The sequence below is a fragment of the Vulpes vulpes genome, chromosome 6 (assembly GCF_048418805.1).
Source record: "Vulpes vulpes isolate BD-2025 chromosome 6, VulVul3, whole genome shotgun sequence".
Classification (NCBI taxonomy): domain Eukaryota; kingdom Metazoa; phylum Chordata; class Mammalia; order Carnivora; family Canidae; genus Vulpes; species Vulpes vulpes.
This window is the reverse complement of record NC_132785.1, coordinates 5,634,267-5,656,647: the sequence shown is the minus strand read 5'-3', so window position 1 is coordinate 5,656,647 and position 22,381 is coordinate 5,634,267. Positions and strand designations below refer to the sequence as shown.

At 46.5% G+C, this 22,381-nt stretch overlaps 1 protein-coding gene across 1 annotated transcript in view; it reads right to left on the bottom strand.

Annotated features, from left to right (window-relative positions):
* Positions 1-535: 535 nt before the first annotated feature.
* Positions 536-22,381, bottom strand: part of ERICH6B (glutamate rich 6B) — a 56,873-nt gene continuing 35,027 nt past the window's right edge. The window contains exons 9-15 of the mRNA XM_072762538.1: positions 20,267-20,403; positions 17,891-17,952; positions 12,286-12,494; positions 5,751-5,899; positions 5,464-5,616; positions 3,319-3,544; positions 536-838 (exon numbers count right to left, since the gene is read on the bottom strand). Of these exons, the coding sequence (XP_072618639.1) occupies positions 626-838; positions 3,319-3,544; positions 5,464-5,616; positions 5,751-5,899; positions 12,286-12,494; positions 17,891-17,952; positions 20,267-20,403 (1,149 nt within the window). The 3' untranslated portion in view covers positions 536-625. The remainder of the gene's footprint in view (positions 839-3,318; positions 3,545-5,463; positions 5,617-5,750; positions 5,900-12,285; positions 12,495-17,890; positions 17,953-20,266; positions 20,404-22,381) is intronic.

Below are 22,381 nucleotides of genomic sequence, written 5' to 3'. Positions count from 1 at the left end.
TAAAATCTTTAAAAAAAAAAAAAAAAAAAGCCCCAATTAGCGGAAGGTTTTTTTTAGCGTGTGTCCTTTCGGGTTCCCGACCAGCCCCCGGTGTAGGGGACCTGCTGCAGTCTGATGTTGGCTTGCTGTGTGTGGGTCTCCCTCCGCCTGGGAAGGCGTGGAGACGGGTGTTTGTGATGAGGGGAGGGTCACTGAGAACCTCTGGGGATATCTAGACCCCATTTTGCTGACGAGGAAACTGAGGCATAAAGCTACTTGTCCAAGGCCACATAGCCAACAACTGGCAGAGGTAGGCCTTGAGACAGCCTGGGTGCTGAGCCAACCCGAGTACGGGAAGGCTGCAAAAGAGCTTCTGCGTTCAAGTGACCAGTGGAAGCAGGCGGGACAGGTGTTGACATGTATTGCTGCCTCCTGAAGCGGCTTGCTTCCGGAGCTCTCAGGTCAGGGCTGATTACGTTTTTTCTGCGGCCAGCCACAGATTGTTTTCTCAAACCAAGGAGCTGTGATAGGTCCAAATTACAAATCAATACTCAAAAGACATAAATAGGGCTTTGGGGTTTTCCTTGGTGCTCCTGTTTCCTGAGAGGTTCAGCGGTTGCTGGAGAAGCCCAGTTTGGTGACTGCTTTACTCTGGGAGGTGAGGGTTTTTCAGGTCCAGGTGCTGTACTGGTACAATCTGGGCGTCCTCTATGAATTTTTCCAAATCAGGGATGGTCAGGAAGTTGAGGATCCTACTCATTTTCCCCAGGAGGATCTGTATCTTCCGAGCAGTTGAACCACATTCTACCTCCAGGATGGCTTTCTGCCTCATTTCACTCAGCACCTCTGGCATTATGAACTGTGGGAATTCACAGAAGGCTCGGTGAGGACACTTGCTGCCTGGACATCGTGCTTTCCACCCCAGGATGAGGCCCCTTGACAGGACCAAGTCTTCCCTGCAATGTCTCTCCAGGGCAAATCTATGCTCCCAGCCCTCCCACCGGCATCACTTCACTCATATGGCCTGGGCCTGTGACAGCACTGCTACAGAGATGGGAGCTGAGGCCACACACTCATGCCTGACCCCTAACCAGAGGGTTACCAGCTCCTGGGCCTCTGTATGGCCTGCCTTGTGTCTTCCTGGGTGTGTCTGGCTTCTCCCTGTGGATTCCTACCACGGGGACTGGGGGAGGCCAAGGCCCTACCACAGCCAAGAAGCCATCCACAGTGTCTGCCAGTGGGTCCCACTTCCAGCTTGGGCTCCCTTGAAGCATGTCTGGATTTTGCTGGGATGAGGCACTGCTCCCCAGGGAAGCCACCTCTAGGCCAACTTCTGCCTTGGTTTGTAGCCTATAGAGGCTGAGCAAAGGGCCTCCTGGAGGGAGAAGTAATAAAGGATCATACCAGTATGTTTGGTTTGTGTATCCACCTTATGAAATGTTTTCATGCACACTATCTTATTTAAGCCTTACAACAATGTGGTGTACATTTTATGACAATAATGGGCATAAAAAGTGCATGAGGCCTGCCTTGTGTGTTGCAGGAAGTGGAGGGGCTCATATGTTCCTCCCAGGGTCCCCTGACTGCCTGGCCCAGGTGGACCTGTCACAAGGGTGCTGATTTGCTTCATTTGGGGTCCCTCCTCCAGTGGCCCAGCTCCTGGGGCTGCCAGGCCTCCTGGGTTTTCTGCCTGCACCAGTCCTTCCTCTGCCCTTCTTGGGCACTGGCTTCCTTCCCTGACCCCTTCCATCAGTGGGACCCCACTGTCGTCTAAAGGCCAGTGGCCCAGGTCCTCATACCTTCCCCACCCCACCTGGTCGCTTAGCTCATCACTTCTGTGCAGGGGTGGCCAGTGGATGGCTGGGGACGGTACTGTGTACGTACATGCCTTGTCCCTCCTGGGATAACTGCTCTGGGAAGTCTGGGGTAGCTGAGGAGGTTGGGACACCATTTGGGTTATAAAATGGAGGGCCTTGCTGGGCAAGGGGAACCAGCTGTCCAGATCTGCTTGGAGCTTTCCCAGTTTGAGCATTCAGGTCCTATGTCCTGGAAAACACCTCAGTCCTGGGCAAGCTAAACCTACCACATTCCCTACTCTCCTTCCCAGTTATTTCATAAAGCTTAATTTTGCCAGAGTCTGCTGTTTGGTTGCTTCCTCCATCACCCTACTTCTCTGTCCGTTTACCTTCCAGGAAACATGTCTGTCTGTCTCCCCAGGCAGGCAGTCTTACTTTCAGAGACTGCGAATGCCTCTCTGGTGGTCTGTGAACAGAGCCTTCTGTAAATGGGGAAGGGGAGCCAGAGCAGGAGCAGGATCTTGTGTGGGTCTCAGCAGGGGGCCGGGGGGGAAGCCAAGGACAGCCTATTTCTCTCCTGAACTCTGGGACTAGGGAAGGGTCTCAGGAGCCTGCCTTCTTGTCTACTCAATCAGAACTTCAGGATGCACACTCCCCATTTGTAGTGGGTTGAACGGTGGCCCCCAAGAGGTACGTCTGACTCCTAATCCCTAGGACCTGTGAAGGTCACTGTATTTGGAGAGACAGTTTTTGCCGATGTAATTAATTGAAGGATCTCAGGGTGAGGTCATCCTGGACTTAGGGAGGGCCCTATATTTGATGTCTGATGTCCTTATAAGAGAAAGGAGAGGGAGACTGGACACCCAGGAGGCACAGAGAAGAAGGCTGTGTGACTGTAGAAGATAGGAGCAATGCCTCCACAAGCCAGTAGACGCCCAGGACCACCAGAAGCTGAGAGGAGCAAGGGAAGATTCACCCCTGGAGCCGGCTGGAGGGAGTGTCACCCTACTGACACCTGGATTTCAGACTTCTGGCCTCCAGAGCTGTGAGAGAGTAAGTTTCTGTTTTAAGCCACCCAGTTTGTGGTAATTTGTCCTGCAGCCCTAGGATATGAACACACTTTGCTACTTTCTTGCCTGGCCTGGGCTGAGCTCCCTGAACTTCCAGGGTCTCATTTATGTTGAGATGAGTGTGTTGGGAGAGAAGAGAAGAGGACCCCAGTGGCAGGCCTGCGGACATAGATTTCCTTCCTCCTGGTTTCTGTTCCTGCCAACTGACAGGGCTGATGGGAGTCAGAGAGAAAACACATGTTGACATCTTTGGGGTTTTTTGTCTGGCTTGCGGCTGGGCTCCTTGAGGATGTCTGTTTCCTCAGCTCACATCTTGAGGTGCTCAGAAGTTAAATGAACACTTTTGTGGAACATCAGGTCAGCGAAGGTGGCTGTGTTCTCTGTAGGTTGCAGTGATGCAGAATGTGGCCCAGAGGGAGGCCTGTGGCCTGGCCCAGTGGGTGCTGGCCTGGCAGAGGGAGTTGAGACCTTACCTTGTACTTGGTGCCCAGGTTTAAGCACACGTGCTTCTTTTGGTGTCGGAAGCAGAAGGCGATCTTATCCTGGCTCCTTATTTGTACCTTGATGTACCGGTTGATTTTCAAGGAGATGGACTGGACAGGAGGTGCGTGGACATGAAGAGTTAGATTCCACCAGTTCCAGGCCTTCTGGTGTTTGCCTTTGGGGAAGTAGTAACCCAAGTTTTGGCTCATGCTCAACCTAGACCAAGAAGGGATCAAGCACTTGGCCTCTTGTGCAAGGGGCAGAGCCCCCTCTTGTGGTGCGTGCAGGCCAGCCTCCCTCCCCTGCCTCCTTCCTTCTCTCTGTCCTCCTGGCCTGGGCTCCCCTACCCCTGCTGACCTGCACAGTCACCTGGGAAGCTTTTACAGAATGCAGATCTGCAGGCCCACACCAGATGGACAGAGTGTGAATCCAGAAGGTGAGGGGTCAGCCCTTCCCCAGTCTGAGCATCACCCTTTCCCTTGGGTTTTGATGGGCTGAGATTGAGGGAGAAGATGTGGTATCTCTTGTATGCCTTACCTGGGAATTTTTTTTAAGTGCTTTATTTTAGGCTAGGTCTGATGTCATAAAACTTTTTACTCGTGATTTTATGTATGACTCTGGGCAAGTCACTTATATCCTCTGAATCTAAGTTTCTTTGTCAAGAAAATACAAGTAGTTTCTAATTTCCCTAAGGTCTCTGCTGGCCATGAAAGTAAGTGTCATTATGGAGAAGAGGCCCTACAGAATGTGGCCAGATACTATGTGAGATAATTGGCTGAGTTTCTTGCCCCCACTCACTACCTGGTACTTCTTGCATCCAGTAGCTTTTTCTACCCTTCAGACATCAGTTTCTATACAAAAGGCCCTCAGGGCAGGTCAGAGAGCTCTGAGAACAAAGTTGTCACCTAGGAAATAGTGTTTTAAAAACTCAAAGAAAAAAAATGAAAAAAAAAAAAAAACAAACCCATAAAGCCAAAAACAAAAAACAAAACAAAACAAAAAAACAACCCCAAAACTCCACAAAATAAAAAACTCAAAGAATGTTTCAGAAAATATTATTTAAAGCGAAAAAAAAGATTTTATTTATTTATTTGTAAGAGACACACAGAGAGAGGCAGAGACATAGGCAGAGGGAGAAGCAGGCTCCATGCAGGGACTGTGATGAGGGACTCGATCCCAGGATCATGAATGACCTGAGCCAAAGGCAGATGCTCAACTCCTGAGCCACTCAGGCAACCTCAGAAAATATTCTTAAGGGTATGTGGGTGGGATAGTCAGCTAAGCATCTGATTCTTGGTGTCAGCTCAGGTCATGGGATTGAGCCTCACGTCAAGCCTACATTGGGATCTGTGTACAGCATGGAGTCTGTTGAAGACTCTCTTCCTCTGTCATCCCTATCCCCCATCTCTCTTTCTCTCTCAGATAAATAGATCTTTAAAAAAATATTCTTAAAAACCAGTTTTGGGAGAGTGAAAATATTTTTTTGGAATTAAAAGCAAAAAGTCTGGTTTTGACTATCAAGAAGAAAGAAAGTATAAAGTTGATGCAAGATGGTAGGCATTTCCTACTCCATGATCACTCAGTGGGGAAGGGGGAAATCCTGAAAAAAATGGAGGACTTACCCCAAAAAGGTGGAGAAAGATTTTGAAGTGGCTGGTAAGGTGGTTTCCACAATTGCCAGAGATGGGAACTTAACTAAGTTTAGTTATCATGAAATATTTAGAAGTTTGATTTTTGTGCACAGTACATGCATCTCTGAAGCCCTCACCATACCCTCCTCTCCGAGGCACGTGGGACAGAGGGGCACTGGGTCTTTCTAAGGTAATTCTCATCAGGAAGTGTAGAGGACACGGAGCTAATAGAACTGGTCACTGTGAGTCTCTGCTCTTCCACCCTTGGGGAAGCAATGGCAACAAGGACAGAGCACCTTTCCTGAGGTCAGGGACCTGCCTTGCTGCCATCATGATACTCATTTCCCCATTTGCAGTATGTGTGGGTCAGAGAAACCAATTCACAAGCAAATGATGGAGAGACATAACCAGTGAGGGAGGCCGGCCATGTGGACTGGGAATCAAATGTTAACCACACTGCCTCTCTGTGGGGAGGGATGTTTGGGACTCATGACCCAAACTTACCAGATTTCTCCATTTTCATCATAGAAGGTGGCATGGCCACAGTTGTTGATAAGGGCCCGGACATATCTTTCTTCACTGTCATCCAGAATGATGTATGTGTACTCTCTATCTTTTGTGCTGAGGATGAGCATAGCCAGCCTTCCTGACGGGTAGCTGGAAGACAGTTAAGGCACAAGCAGCCCCATAGAGGATGTGGGCCTTGGGAAAACCCACACCCCAGCCCTGAACCACAGACTTTTGAGGTGCCATATGAGCCAGTGTGAATGTTCCTGGGCTTCAGTGGATACTGTATCTGGCCTGATCCATCAGGAAGGAGAACTTGGAAGACAGTCTCACTGGGATAGAGAATTAATTTTCCATCATGGGCATGCACCTGGGAAGAAAAGATGAGCTTATAAAAAGTGCACAGGGGCTCACTATCCCGATTCAGAGCATGGGGTTGTCACTAGAGTGTTTGGGATCTGTTTACTCTCTGAATGCCCACATTGCCACTCCACCTGTCACTACCCCCACCCCCCATCACTACCACCACCTTGCTGAGGATTCTGGCTAGGAGACTTTTCAGGGCCTTAGTTTACTTGTCTAGGTGATGCAGAGGCTGAAATGGATCACTCTTTGTGCATTTTAAATTATCATTTAAATCCTGATGGTTATTGGTTGTTGTTTTACTTTTTTCTTTTCTTTTAAAGATTTTATTTATTTGACAGAGAGCACAAGCAGGGGGAGTAGTAGAGGGATAGGGAGAAGCAGACTTCGTGCTGAGCAGAGTGCCTGAATCAGAACTCGATCCCAGGACCCCAGCATCATGACCTCAGTGGAAGGCAGACACTTAACTGACTGAGCCACCCAGACACCCCTCCTTTTTTTTTTTTTTTTGATGAAGATTTTATTTATTGGAACGTGAATTGGGGGATCCCTGGGTGGTGCAGCGGTTTGGCTCCTGCCTTTGGCCCAGGGCTCGATCTTGGAGACCCAGGATCCGATCCCATGTCGGGCTCCCTGCATGGAGCCTGCTTCTCCCTCTGCCTGTGTCTCTGCCTCTCTCTCTCTCTACCTCTCTCTTTGTGACTATCATAAATAAATAAAATCTTAAAAAAAAAAAAAAAACGTGAGTTGGGATGAGGGGTGGGGTAGGGCAGAGGGAGAAGCAGACTCCCCACTGAGGGGTATGTGGACCTCTATCCCAGGACCCCGAGATCTTGACCTGAGCCACCCAGGTGCCCCAGTTATTGGTTTAGTTTTCTAGGGCTGCTGTAACAAAGTAACACCACTGGGCGCTTTAAAGCTACAGAGACTTACTGTTTCACAGGTGGGGAGGCCAGAAGTCTGAAATCAAGGTGTCAGCACAGTTAGTTCTTTCTGGAGGCTCCAAGGAAGAATTTCTTCAATGCCTCTCTCCTGGGTTTTGGTGATGACATGGGATCCTTGTTCCTTGGCCTGCCTATACATCACTGCGATGTCTACTTCCGTCTTCATGTGCTTTCCCCTCTGTGTTTCTGTGTCTTCACATGGCCATCTTCTTGGATGAACCAGTTATTCCAGGTTAGGGCCCTGCCCTGCTTTAGCACAGCCTCCTCTTAGCTACATCCTTAGAGACCAGTTTTCCAAATGAGGTTCCATTTGGAGGCACCAGGTTTAGGACTTAAATGTATCTTTTTGTTGGGGGGGAGGCGGATGTAATTCAACCCATAACATTAGCATTATCTAGGGTTTTTTAAATTTCTTCTCGAATCAGTTTTAGTAAATTATATTGTTCTAGGACATTGTTTTAGGTAGATTTTCAAAATTTTAGTCCTAAAACTGTTGTCATAAGGTGTTTAAGAAAAACCCTTTATTATCTTCATTCTTTTTATTATGACTATCTTCTCTCTCTTTTTTTCCTGGATAAACCTCATCTGATGATTTGCCTGTTTTACTAGTCTTTCAGAGAGCTGGCTTTTGGTTTGTTTATTCTATTTGTTTCCCACTGTACCAATTTTTAGTCTTATTATTATCCTTTATATACTTTTATCTTCTGTGGGTCTTCTATAGTACTCAATTTTATTTTTCTAATTCCTTGAATATATTGAGCTCTTTGGTTTTCATGTTTTTTTTTTTCCTTTTTGAAGGTTTTATTTATTTATTCATGAGAGATAGGCAGAGGTGTAGGCAGAGGGAGAAGCAGGCTCCCTGCATGGACGCCTGATATGAGACTCGATCCCAGGACCCTGGAATCACAACCTGAGCCAGAGGCAGATGCTCAACCACTGAGCCACCCAGGCGCCCCTCATCTTTTTCCTTCTTCACAATCCTCCTCCTCTCCTTCTTAATATAAGCATTTAAAGCTATAGCGTTGCTCTCAAAATACCATTTTAGCTGTTTCCCACGTGTAGAGATGTTTACCTTTCACTCCATTTGAAATATTTTTGAATTTCCAATATGATCTCTTCTTTGACACACAAGTTATTTGCAAGTGAGTTTTTAAAGTAGCAAATGCATGAGTTGCTTTGGGTGATGTTATTATTATTAAAATCCATTGAGGTAAGAGAGCATAGTCTATGTGATATCAGCTGTTTAGTGTTTGCTGAGGCTTGTTTTATTTTGTGGCCAGTGTGTCATCAATTATTGGAGCTGTTTCACATATGGTGATTTCCTTGTGAAGGACACATGTCCTTGTCTTGCGTTCCCATCTGGGCATGGGAACCCAGGTGCCTGGATTATCAAGATGCACTGTTCTCCCACTTCTCGCCCTCGGCTCCCCACCACACCACCCCACCTCACTCACACCCTGCTCACGCTCTTACTCTTCTGATGTTTCAGTTTCTCTCTCTTTCTGGTGTTGATGATTTCTCTTCCGTTCTTACACACTCTGCTCTGTGTCAGATGCTTTTTACATCTCGTCTACATTTCTCAGATGTTTGCAATGGGAAGGTTTTTTGAGTCATCTAGTGTCCCATGTTGCTCTAAATGGAAGTCAGTGGTTCTCCTACTATTATTTTTAATAGTTGAAGACCCCTTTGTTCAAGAAAGCTTACAGCAGAATGCCCAAATCTAGGACAATCAAAAAAAAGACAACCATCTGAAGAGCTGGGGCTGTGGGCACCTTAGGGCATGTCTTGGAATGCCTGGGAACATAACCATCTGGGTGAAAACCACTCCTCTTGAGGTTACAAAGGTCTGAAAACTGGCTTCATCCTCACACCCACTGAGGTGAACACTTTATTTCCACCACGAGGACCCTACGAAGTAGGCATGATCATTGGCTCCCCTTAAGGTGAGGCTAAGGAACTTACACAAATTTATCCGGTGGGAGGAGAGCCAGAGCTCAGCCAGAGCCCACCCTTGCCCGCAGGCTCGAGGAACATGCCACCTCCAACCATTAAGCTCCTAGCTACTTTCCACATTCAATCTACAAATCACTGTTCTTTTTCCCTTTACCCTAAAAAAAGTGCTTTGTAAAGACATTGGGGGTTGGTTCGTTCCTGATGGCCTGTAGGAAGTTTCTGGATATTGCTCACAGGAGAGGATATTTGTATTTTAGGTCTTATTTTCAGACATTCCCTGAAAGCCAGACTTTATCGAGATGCTTTCTGCCTGTCAAATTCAATTGTCATGTAATGACGTTTTCCTAGTGATGAGGACCCCACGGGCAAAGCAAAATCTCTGACGAGAGGTGGAGTGGTCACATTTTCCCTCACTGGGAATTATATAAGTGGTTTATCTAAATAAACCCAAATCTCACCTCTGTTTACATGGGGACAGACCAAGTATGAAACTAGGAGCTAACAGATAAGAGAGAAGGGACTCCATATCTGGCCCTTCCTTCAGTTCTGCTGTGGAGGAAACTTGGCCTCTCAGCAGAGCCCTGTGCTGTGAAAGAACTCCTGTCTGTCTCTGAGCCCTCCCGCCTGCTGTGGAGCTGCTGCTCCTGGGCTGGCCAGGCTGGACTCGGCCCGGAGGTCAGCACCCACTTACAAATAGGGTTACCTGACTTAGCAAGCTACCTAGAATTTAGTGCCGCTCTGTAAAAAGAAAAAAAAAAAACCCATTCCTCGTGGGCCTTTTGGGCAGCCTGACGTGTGTGGCACATTAGGAGAGAACCCCTGCTTAAAGGTCCTGATGAGAACCTTCTTCCCCTTGGCTGCAGGAAGGACATTTAAGATTGAATTGGGGACAGATATGCTGCAGGAGCAAAAGCTCCGAATTCAAGGATTGTGGGAAACAGAGTTCACCAGCCCAGCTAGAGTAAGAAACCAAGTAATGGTTTCACAGATGTATTACCGATGAGGAAGCTGAAGGCCTCTGAGGGTTTCTTACACCCTCACCATTCAATGTCTGGTACAGCCTAGAGAGGCTTTCCCTTGATTTCTCTGTCTGCGCTCTCTCTCTCTCTCTCTCTCTCTCTGGCCCGTCTACAGCCAGGAGTTCTGGCTGCTTTACCGACTTCCCTTCATGCAGGCCCAAGAGATGTGAAGGTACACTGAACCTTCCCTTCCTTCCATGGAGGCTGAAAGAGTCATACCTTGGTTGACAGTGTTGATTTCTGGTTCTCTCCTACTTTTGCCCCAAGGTGAGGTCCCCCTCATTACTTTAAGATGTTTGGTTGCTTTTCCTCTTAGCAGACTGTTTTCATTTTCCTCCAGATGCACGGCAGAAATACAGTTCTCAGCTCTCTTGCATCCGGGTGATGTCATGTGACTTCTTTTGGTTGATAGAATTTAAGCCTCGACCATGACTTCACTTCCTGGCCGCAACAGGACACAAAGGACTCCAAGATGGCAGAGACCCGTAATGAAAGAGCCCAGATCCCCAGGAGCTAACGTCAAAGAGACCACTCAAAAGAGCTATCAGATGTGACATGAGCAAGAAACATACATCTGGTTATTAAGCCTCTTAGCTTTGGGAACTGTTTCAGAAAGTAATGAGCTCTGTGTCCATGTGACAGCTATTTAAGATTTTTTGGGTCTCACTCTCTTCACCTGCAAAGTGAAGAAAGCAATACCATACTTACCCCATGAGATTGTTGGGAAAAGCTCAGTTTACATTACACATAGACATGCTTTATAACCTGCATGGTGTTACACAAATGTGAAGTTCCATTAGGCTTCTTGTGTTCTCTAATTTAGTAAATAGTAATGCAGTGTTTACACAGCTGCTCAGGCCCAAACTCTTAAATTCATCCTTTTGTTTTGTCTTTCTCTCACATGCATTCAATTTAACAGAAAGCCTTTTTGATTCTTCCTTCAGAAAGTGTCCTAAATCAGACTGCTTTCTACCACCTCAACTGCCGCCACCCTAGTTGAGATGCCCATCATCTGTCACCTGAATTGGTGCCCTGGCTCTCAGCTGAACATCCTGCCTCTATTCTTGCCTCATTAAATCTATTCTCCATACCTAACCAGAAAGGTTCTTCTAGAGCATAACTCAGATGATGCTCTTCCCCTGCGCCAGATCCTTTTCATGAATTCATCCTTAGGATAAAATCTAATCTTATTATGACCCACAAGGCTCTACCTGACCCGGGCATCTGAGTTCATTCCCTATCCTTCTGTCACTTGCTGACAGCTATTCTTGAGCTGTTTGCTCTGCCCCTCATCTCTAGATGTCTAGACTCAAATGGTACTTCCTCACCTACCCTATAGGTACGAGAGCAGTTCTCTTAAGCCAACAACTCATGAGCCCTTATGCTGCTTTATCCACGTTTCCTGATGATACTTGACATGGCACTGAACAGGATTGTTACATGTTGGCTGCCTCTTCAACTGGAACGTAAGTTCTATGGGAACAGGGGCTTTGTTCAACCTTGTATCTCCTCCAGCACCTAGAAGAGGCCCTGGAGCATAATATGTTCTTATTTTATGTATTCAGAAGGCATAAAACATGTCACATCTTCCTAATTCCCACTTCAGTAACTCTTTTTTGAGCTTCAGATGTGGTTGTTAGCTCTCTCTGAATGACTCTAGTATTTTGAAATATTTTCCTTTATGTATAGAATCCAAATACTACAATATGAATTTTTATAAATATATCATGTAAGTGTTTTTTTAAAATAAGCTTTATTTTTTAGAGCAGGTCACAGCAAAATTGAGCAATAAGTACAGAAATTCTCATGCGTTTTGTCCCTACACACATCCACAGCCTCCCCTGCTATCCCTGTACCACAGTGTCCGTTATAGTCAATGAACCGACACTTGGTACATCCTTATCGCCCAGAGTCCATAGGTTACATTAAGGTCACTCTTGGTGGCTTGGATTCTGTGGCTTTGGAAAATGTATAATGGCATATATCCACCATTATTGTATCATACAGAGTAGTTTTACTGCCCTCCATGCTCCACCTATTCATCCCTCTTTTTAAGCCCAAGGTAATTACTGATGTGTATAATTTGTCTTATAGTTGGAATGAGTATATGACTTGTGTCATATGGTAAGAATCTTACAGCTTGTGGACTTTTCAGGTTAGTCTCCTTGACCTAGTAGTATGAATTTAAATTTCTTCCATGTCTTTCTACGGCTTGATAGCTTATTTCTTTTTAGCACTGAGTAATATTCCATTGTATGGATGTACCACAGTTTATTTATCCATTCATTATGTGATTGATTTTTGATGTAGATTTTATATCTATAAGGGGATGGAACTATACATTATAATAATCCCATCCAGTTGCCTAAATCAAGCCCTGCAGGGAGAGGAGTTTCAGTGAACCCTAGTAAAAACCCCACTTAATTTGCCTATAATCCACACACTCAGATGTACCTCTGTATGTTGAGCACATTTTTCTTGTTTGTATTCACGTTGTATGTTAGTTTTGACAGCTCCCTGATAATATGTGTGTCTCATCCATGCACAAAATAAAAACACCACTGTACTGCCATACTTACCTTAATCGTGCTCTGTATCCATTCTGTATCTATTTCAACTTTCTTCTTAGGACGAACAACAACAGGACGACTTTTTTTTACTTCAGTCACAGCTGCCCTGATTTGTGGGGGTTGATTCCATAATTGAAGTGTGAAAGTGGACGTATTTGTGGTTCTGGCATTGAGTAAGTCTGGTAGAGAAGAGAAAGAAAGTTTAGACCTATCTTTCTCAGGGCATCAAAGAGTTTGAGGTTTGAGATACTGGCTATATCCACCCTCCTCCCAATAATGAAAGCTGCCAGATAAGTAGAGCAAGCCTTTAGAGAGAAATGTGTAAGCACTGAATTCCACCTTTCTCATTTTTTGCATTCATTCATTCAGCATATATTTATCAAGGGCTTACAGTGTGCCAGCTCAGTGTTAGATGCCAGACACCCTGGTGAAGACCACACAGTCCAGACTTGGGGATGCCAGAGGTGATTTACCAGCCACATGCCAATAACAAATGTGGCTGCTAATTCTGCCAATTTAAAAATAGGCGAAAGTGGAGAGTCATTTAAAAAAAAGAAACATACTTTAAACATGTCATTTTAACTTAAAAGGCAAATAGGTATTAGCACGCCATTTTAAAATGTAGGGCAAGGTCTTTCCTTTGTGGATAGGTCTGATGACGGGCTCTGTGATGATTTTTGCCCAAAGCATGTTCATAATTTATTATCTATAATTTCAGTTTTGCTAGTTTCTAAATAGTCTGAACACAGAATTCCAGACTTTAAAAAAAATCCTATCTATTCCCCAGTATTCATTCACTCATTCATTCATTCATTCATTCATCAGAGACATAGAGAGAAGTAGGAACATAAGCAGAGAGAGAAGCAGGCTCCATGCAAGAAGCCCAATGCAGGACTCAGTCCCGGATCCCGGGATCATGCACTGAGCCGAAGGCAGACGCTCAACCACTGAGCCACCCAGGTGTCCCTATTCCCCAATCTTTAATGTATGTTTTGTCTGCATCTTTTTTTTAATCTTTTTTTTTTTTTAAGATTTATTTATTCATTTATGATAGACACAGAGAGAGAGAGAGGCAGAGACACAGGCAGAGGGAGAAGCAGGCTCCATGCAGGGAGCCCGACGCGGGACTCGATCCCGGGACTCCAGGATCGCGCCCTGGGCCAAAGGCAGGCGCCAAACCGCTGAGCCACCCAGGGATCCCCTGTTTTGTCTGCATCTAATTTAAAGTAGTTTTTAATTTTTTAAATTAAAAAATATTGGGCAGCCCTGGTGGCTCAGCGGTTTAGCGCCACCTTCAGCCCAGGGCCTGATCCTGGAGACCCAGGATAGAGTCCTATGTTGGGCTCCCTGCGTGGAGCCTGCTTCTCCCTCTGCCTGTGTCTCTGCCTCACTCTCTCTCTGTGTCTCTCATGAATAAGTAAATAAAATCTTAAAAAAAAAAGAAATCATGTCTCTAAAAAATAAAATAAAAAATATTTATTTATTAAGATTTTATTTATTTATTCCTGAGAGACACAGAGAGAGAGAGAGGCAGAGACACAGGCAGAGGGAGAAGCAGGCTCCCTGTGGGGAGCCCGATGTGGGACTTGATCCCAGGACCCCAGGATCACAGCCTGAGCCTGTCCATGGGCATCAGAGAAGCAGGGGGAGCAGAGGGGCCAGAGCAGCCCAGTTCCCTAGGTAACTAACTAGGTCCAGGGGGAAGTCAGTTAAGAGAGCTTACTTGTGGGCAGCCCTGGTAGCTCAGCAATTTAGCACTGCCTTCAGCCCAGGGTTTGATGCTAGAGTCCTGGGATCAAGTCCCACATAGGGCTCCCTGCATAGAGCCTGCTTCTCCCTCTGCCTGTGTCTCTGCCTCTCTCTCTCTCTCTGTCTTTCAAGAATAAACACAATCTTTAAAAAAAGAGAAAGAGCTTACGGTCCCACTACCAGGGTCAACTCTGCGGGAGGGGGCTAATGGGAGCACGTGACCACTGGCTGACCTCTAGAGCCAGGCCATCAGAGGCTCCTAACCTGATCCCCTCTTTGGAAGGTACCCTCTGTCCGCCCACCGTTCTCACAGCTGGAGCCATTTTCAAGGAGGCCACCCTGAGAGAGCCGGGTGTGGTTCAGACCACCTGAACAGCAGGCTGGGACTGAACCCAGTGCAGGCCTCTGTGCAAACTCTCAAGGTCCTTGCGGGTGGGCATGAACATCTACTTGTCTCTCGGCTGCTGAAGACGAGCATTCGTAAGTTCCCTGGCTTCTGGGGACGGCCACCTACCAGTCTTGAGTGGCTTTTCTGGAGTGTCTCCTTGTCCCCCAGCTTCTAATTTCACTTGGGGAACTCCCAAGTTTGGGAACAACCACACTGGGGCCAGGAGAGCTCCCAGAAGGGACCTGAGCCAGCCCAGAGGCTGAGGCAACATCTGGGGAAGTGAAGCTTCCACCAGGTAGGGGGTGTGCCCGGCATAAGCTCTGTACAGGTGAAGGCCACAGTGAGGCCGGGTCAGAGGTGATGGGTGACGCCTCAGACGAGGGCCAGAGTGTTCCCTCATTCCCTCATTTAGTAAAGATGGATTGTGGATGTGGGTGCCGAGAAGCGTCCTAGGTATCGGGGATTGCTGTAGTCTCTGCTCTCCATTCTAGTAGAGGAATGCTGAACAAGTGGACAGACACAACATAACATGCCAAGTGGCCAGCAGTGCTTCCAAGAAAAGTTAAGCAGGGTGAGAAGGGTCTACCCTGTGTGTGTGGGTGTGTGTATGTGCATGTGGGTGTGGGTGCACTGACTTATACAAGGTAGCCAAGGAAACTATTTCTGAGAAAGTGACAGTTAAGCAGAGACCTGAGTAAAGTGAGGGAGTGAGCCACAGGGATATTGGAGCAAAGAGTGCTCTAGGCAGAGGAATAGCAAGGGCGAAGGCCCTGTGGCAAGGGATGCCTGGCCCATTCCATGAGGAGTAAAAAAAGCCAGTGTATCTGGAAAGGGAAAAGTGAGGACCTTCTAAGCCACGTGAGGGCTCTGGGCATTTTCCTGTAGGCAAGGGAGGGTAGTGAGGAGTTTTAAAAGATTGTTCTGGAAACAATGTGAAGGAAGGACTGAGAGAGGAGAAGAAGGAAGTCAGGGAGACTAGGGAGAGCTGCTTCTAGGGGAGAGATGAAGGCACCTGAGGAAGAGTCAGTGAGAATGGGGAGGAGGGTTGGGAGGTGGGAAAAGGAGACTAGAACCACAGCATGTCTGAGGGACGAAAGAGGCCATGGAGTCGAGCTCAGAGAGGAAGCTATTCCTCAGGAAAACGAGACAGAGGTGGCAGGGCAGGGTCACTGGGAGACCTGAGTGGGCAGTTTGGGAGTGGTCTCGGTCTCTGTGAGGAGTACTTCCAGCCCCAGTGCCTGCTTACAAATGATGTTGATTTGTTAGAGGGAAGAAGCTGGAGTGAGCCTGGCCACCGTCCCCGAGTATCAATTAGAAATTAATAGAAAACCTTCCTGAAAAGGTAGAGATAAAAGAGGACATTTATATGCCCATGTTGTTTCCCTGTCAGAATGCTCAAATCCTGGACACTCGGGTCTGTGCTGTACTTTTAGCACTGCCATGACGAGGGTGAGGCTCTAGGTCACCTTTCTGAGCCTCGCTGTCCTTAAAATGGGGTCATGCTGTGGATAGAGACCTTCGGGGTTACTGTGAATAGTGCCTGCATAGCGCCGGGCGCCCCATAGAGGGGCCATACCTCTGTGGCCTTCTTGCAGGGAGCTTTGAGTTTTGATGGCTCATGATTCAGGCTACGCAGTGTTCTCCTGCTTCTTCCCCCAGCCTAGATGGTTCTCAACAGGAAAGGCTACATAATTTGAGGGGCCCCGTGCAGAATGAAAATGCAGGACTCCTTATTCTAAAATTATTAAGGATTTCAAGACAGTGACAGCAGAGCATTAAACCAAGCACAGGGCCTATGTATGGAGCCCTGTGTGCCTGACCGTGGGTCCTCCGCCCATGCAGGACGCCTGGGCTCGGAAATCCGGAGCCTGCAGAGGCGTGGGGTTGTGTGCCTGGAATAAGGAATGGTCTGCGTACTGGAGGGAAATGAGTCTGTATCTTAAAAGAGGCTGGGAGATTCTTTTGGGGACTGGTTACACCAGAACATGGAGTTGCCTTTTATTTATATGAAATGTTGCTTCTTTGTAGAAAAAGCTCAAACCTTCTAGGCTTCAGTTGTCCAAAGGGGCCAGGGAGCGGGCAGGGGTGGTGGTAAAGCAGAACGGGGATCCGGCCATATCAGATCTCATTTTCCAATTGGAAGTCCTACCCTGGGTGTGTGACGGTAGAGTATCCTGGGAGGCCTTAATTCCCAAAGGAGCAAAATAAATCGTGCATGTCTATCTCCATTAAACAAAACGCTTATTGAGTACCTATTGTGTACCTTGCTGAGATGCCACGGGATGGAAGACACAGGTGTCTACAGCCCTGAGGGAACAGAACTCTGAACAGTAGTAGGCATAGTGGAATAGATTGTTTGTTGTGTTTTGGCAGCTGAGCATCTGAACCCCCCCTCCTTGTTTTAGGGGGCACCCCACTGTGTGAGTCTTGGTGGGAGATAGGGCCTTCTCACTATCAAAACTGAAGGCAGTCTTTCCTTCCTCTCCTTGCCTCCTAACTCCAGTGAGGACATGACACTTAGGCTTAGAAGGCCCCCACTTTTTCTTCTGTAGACACACTAGCCTTTTGTTCATTGAACACGCCAAAGGGATGAGCCCCGGGTCTGGCCTGAGAGGTCTTGGGCAGAATGTGGCTGGTGCCCACACAATGGTTGGGTGATCTCAGGCAAGTCTCCTAGCCTCCTGAGCTGTAGCTTCTTCATCCTGCTTCACGTGGTTACAAAGATGCATTTGAATCAGATAGAGTATGTGAAAGTACCTAGTCCATAGCAATTATTCTCGAAGAGTTAGGTCAAGGGCATATGTCAGTATCGGGGGATTGGAACATGGTCTTGGGAAGGACTGAGGCTCAAGAAGAAGCACCAGGACTGGTTAGCTATGTCTGCCATGGGTACTTTTGCCATTTCTATGTTAGCTGGATCTAGTAATCTGAAAGGTGTGTGGTGGCTTTGTGTTTCTGAATGAAGTGGCCTCAATGGCTTTAGACTCTTGGCCCAAGTTTTCCATGATTAGACTTAAAAACACTGGTAACCCCCTTCATTGGCAAATCTTACCAGCTGGACCGCAGATGACTTCAGTATCTGGTAAAGGGGCCAACTCTTTCCCAAACTTTGTGTTAATAATCTAGGTAGCCCCTCAGATCTAGGTTCCCTTCCTATGGGGCTCCATAGCCTCCTCTTCCTGCCGTAGCACTTAACCCTTCCATACGTGAAGCCTCTGCTTGCTTGTTTCCCCTCACCCATGCTCCTCAAAAAGGGTAAGGCGGCCCCAGATTGTGTCCATCTTGCTTGGTATTTTATCCCTGGCAGCTAGGACCTTGCTTGCTCATAAGTGCTCAAGCTATGCAAGGAACATTTACGCCTCCCTTAGGGTATAGGGCATCTCCAGATGCCCACTGGAGAGCCCATCAAAGGATGCAAAATGGGAGAACGGTCCTTACGTTCACGTTTCTTCATAATCCAGAGGATCGTTTCCCTGTAGTTTCCAAAATTTTTCTTCAACCTAAAAGGAATGTGAATTACCTTTAAAAGCTGGGACTGACTCATGTTTATAGGTCATGCTACATGGTGTAGACAGTGCTAGAGCCTGCTGGGTGTTTCTCATAGTTGAAAAATCAGACCCCTAGCTCTGTGTTTGGACTCTGTTCTCCTTCCAGTCGGTACTCAGGAATAAAGGGACAGCACATGGTATTGACTCAGTGTTTGCTTCCTCCAAGCTGACACCTAAAGCCTTCAGAATGAATTCAACAAGGGTCATCTTGGGAGCTAGGGCAGGGCTGGGAGGTTCAAATGCAAGGCTGGTTCGATGCGCAGCTTGACCTTTCTGTGGCTTGAGCATATCCCAGTGAAGGTTACATCTGGAAGTAGCTGTGAGGAACAGCACCGTCGGTGACCTGGACAGAGTCACTCAAAGCCCATCTACATTTAGGGGAAACATTTCCAATAATCTCATTCAAAATGACTTATCATGAAAGCCACACTGAAGTACAGCTCTTCAAAATCATCAAGCCCTTACCCCCTTTGCATGTCAATATATAAGGAGAGTCATGTTGGGGTCTTGATGGCTTGGGCTATTTTACTTCCAAATAAGAGTGGTCTCCAAGGACCATTGTGCTTTCTGGTTCTCAGATCACAGCTTATTTAAAAGGGGATATGCTGGAAGGAGTGAGTTTCCCAGGCTTAATTGGATTTGAGAAGAAGGCCTTTAGACAGGGCAGATTTTAAGTTCTCCATTCAGATTCCTTGAGGAGAGTAGAATAAGTTAACCCCAAGTCACTCCAGAAAGCAAATACCTTTTGCTGGGAAGGGCTGAGCTGTTTTCCCTGTCAGGGAGTAGGTTTACTGTTTGCACTTTAGAAGCATGGTGGAACTCAATTGAGAACGAGCTCTTTATGGCCCATTTGTATCAAATGTTGTTTATCTACAGGCACTTTGAATGGAATTAAAGCAGTTATCTAGCCTGCCATCATTTGTGAAAGAGTAAGGACTGAATTAGTGGTGGGTTGAAGCCTAACCTGCAGGTTGACAGCAGGATGCAGGGAGATGCAAGAGTTAAATTCCAGTGAAGGGACCCAGCCAGAAGGACCCAAAGCCCTTTTTGAAAGGTTCCTCTTTTTGCCTTTTGCCAACCTTTGCAAGTTGGTGGAATCCTTGCCAACTAGTTCCCTCAATGGAGGAGACTCTGAGATACACACTGTTCTATTGATCAGCACCCAATAGATCAGCACATAGTAGATGCTCAGGAAATATTTGTTGAGTGCTGTCAGATTAGATCCCTTCCTATGGGGCTCCATAGGCTTCAATGGGATGGTCATAGGCCTCAACAGGATGGAATGGGTGGGGGAAATGTTACGTGTGAGGCCAGATAACTTACAGGGAAGTTACTTTGCATTTGTTTTTGTAGCTGTATAAGGATCTGAAAGCTTGGGTAGTCTCTGTGTTTTGTTCTGTGTATTTTGCCTTCTTCTTTCCTAGAGAAGCCTCAGGGATCTCTGGCTCCAGGACTCTACTCAGCCCAAAGCAGAAGTTGCTGGCAGTCACCCTGTCTTCTTGGTTTTTGTGAAAGCTTCAACTCATCAAGAAGGTTATGCAGGGCACCCTGTGCCAACAGCCTGTTTCTTGGTGCCATTGTCAGAGTCTGCAATAGACGTTTAGGAGGCCTTAACATGCTTGCTAAGGTTTCTGGTAGTTGAATACATGAAAATCCAGGTTTCCATGCATCACAGACTAGATGTACAAATGGAGTTCGGGAGCATTTTGTCACCTGGGACCATGACAGACGTGGTGCCAGCAAGTCTTCAGTAACCTTATTGTTCCCCACTTCAAATGGGGATTCTGGCCATGACTCCCAGGTCAGTGCAGCTCATGGCTTTTCCCACTCCAGGGAGTGTGGAGGAACATTAGCCTATGTTGAAGCTAGGGAGTTTTTTGGCAGATGCCTAGGATCTTAATCCCCCATTATCCCCTCTCTTAAAAGATTAGGGCTCTGAGCCTTGCCCCCCAGACTTCTGTAGAAGCTCATGGTCCCTCTAAGACTTTTCCTGCCCTGGATTTCCAACCTCTGTCACAGCTAGCCTTTGATACTATCCTGAAACTCCATGCATGTACATTTCCTTGCTCTTGACTTTTGGCAGCCAGATCATTCTGTTCACCTGCCCCCTGAGCTTGCCTTTGCTCATGTGCCTGCCCTTTGACTCAGGGGACCTGCCTGGCCCTGGCCTTGCTCTTTTCTCTATGGTGGCCCCACTTAGACTTCTCTGCTACTGCTGGCCTACCTGAACCCACTGACCAATAGCTTGATCTTTCCAGTCACTTACAGAATTCCTAGTTTCCTTCTGGTTTCACTCTCCAGAATCCCGGTCAGGGGGACATCAATATCCTCTTCCAGTTCTTTGCGAGCAGCCATTTCTTTGAGCATCGTCCTAAACACTGCCTGATAAGAACTGCTGAAAAGCTACAAAAGGAACAAAATGAAATACTCAGAAAAAGGGAATTAGTGGCTTACCAATTAAGTACTTTGCTGACTCTCAAAGGTGCCAGGTGAGATTTCAACATGCTATTAGAAAACACAAACAGTGGGAATAATAGGGTGGCTAGCAAGAGTTATTTTAAAGAATATTTCCATGGTCTTCATACTCCTCACTCCACAATATGCACAAGGTTTGTTTTTTAACAGCAGTATGCCAAGAAATCTTTTCAAAGCATAAAACTACCCCTTTTCCAAATGTGGAGATGGTTATAGAACATAAAAATGCTTCCATGATTTAAGAGCATAACAGGCTTTCTGAGTTGCAGAAATGGCCAATGGCAGGACAGTTGCTTATTTCATGGTTGTTTCATTGTGAAGGAAGGCAGTCTACAGGAAAGCAGGGTAGCACCTAGCATGTTATAGAAGTGGACAATTCTGTGTTTAGAGATTCTTCCAGAGTAATGATGTTGTAAGCTGCCTTTTTATTTTGTAAAATTGTGCATTTTATGCCAAGTCTATGATGCTAATAACCAGGACTGAATCATAGGTGGGTTCTCATGGGAGTTTCTCTTCTGGATCCCTTTGGACAGAAGGTGAAATTTGGCTTGATGTAAAACAAAATAAACCATGGAGCTTTCATGTTGCTCTGCTCACCTACAAGTTGAAGTTGTTATGGTTGTTATGGTGGTTGTTCAACAGCTGATCATGTATAGTATGCCATTAACTTATATGCGAGTGGAAGGCTGGCATATCCAAAGTTGCATGTGAGCTGGGACTAATATAAGAAAACGGCTTGTATTTGGCTAGATTTTCTAGGTTGGGGGACAAGCTGGGTTGCCTCCCGTCTGGCTTGCCCAATTCCCAGCCGCTGCACACTGGTGTTAATTAAATGAGCAGGCTATTACATGGAGGTGGCTCTAACGTGGTGGGGCCTTGGTAAGCACACCAAAATCTAAGCCTATAAATGCCTCCTCATTATGAATCAAAACCTGGGGACAACCAATCATAAGCAGCCAATTAGGCTTTAAGTGATGGCCAATCAAAAATTGCCTTGCTGTGCTCTTTTATTTATAAAAGCCTCTCCCCAGCTCCTGCCAGTAGAGCGCCCCTTAATCACTTCTGGTTGGTAATGCACAATTCAAATCAATATATGCTCAAACTCTTAAAATGTTTTGTATGCCTTAGTTTATCTTTTAACACTGGATTCAGAGCTTCAGAGCAGGTTGAGGTTAAGGCTCATGGTACCAATATGTCTGCCTCTAAATTTTTTTTTCTTTTTTAAAGATTTTATTTATTTGTTCATGAGAGACACACAGAGAGAGGCAGAGACATGGGCAGAGGGAGCCTGGTGCAGGACTGGAATCCCTAGAACCCCGGGATCATGCCCTGAGCCGAAGGCAGATGCTCAATCACTGAGCCACCCAGGCGTCCCTCTAAATTTCTCATTGTTGACAGTTCTTCCCTTGGGGTGGAGAGACTTTCTGTTTAGGCCAGTGATCTCTCACCATCTCCTTTGTATTCTAAGCTTTGTTCACCAGAAGATACGGTGTTCACTGAGGTCCACCAGACAACAGACCCCTTGGATGGGCCTCATTGAAGTTCTCGTCCCATCTAGGCTGTGCCACCCCACTGGATTTAGCCAGCGCCCATAACATCTTTGAGGTTTGTCCCATTTGCTTCCCCTGCCTGTAGAGTAGAACTATCCTCCTCACCATAGTAGGTGTACTGAGTACACCAGTGATGAGTTTGCCATGCCCAAGACTTCTCCTGGGTGAATCTCTGGTTTTTACAACCAAAAGCATTTGCACAGCAATTTTTGTGATGCATGGGATGCCATGAGATAAAACAAGCATGTATAGTGAACAAGCATGAATAGCAAAGGAGTTGAATTGTCAGAAGAACCAAAGTATAGGTTGATAGCTCCTATCCAAGTAGAAGGACTTAGCTCCCTCTCTTTAGTTTG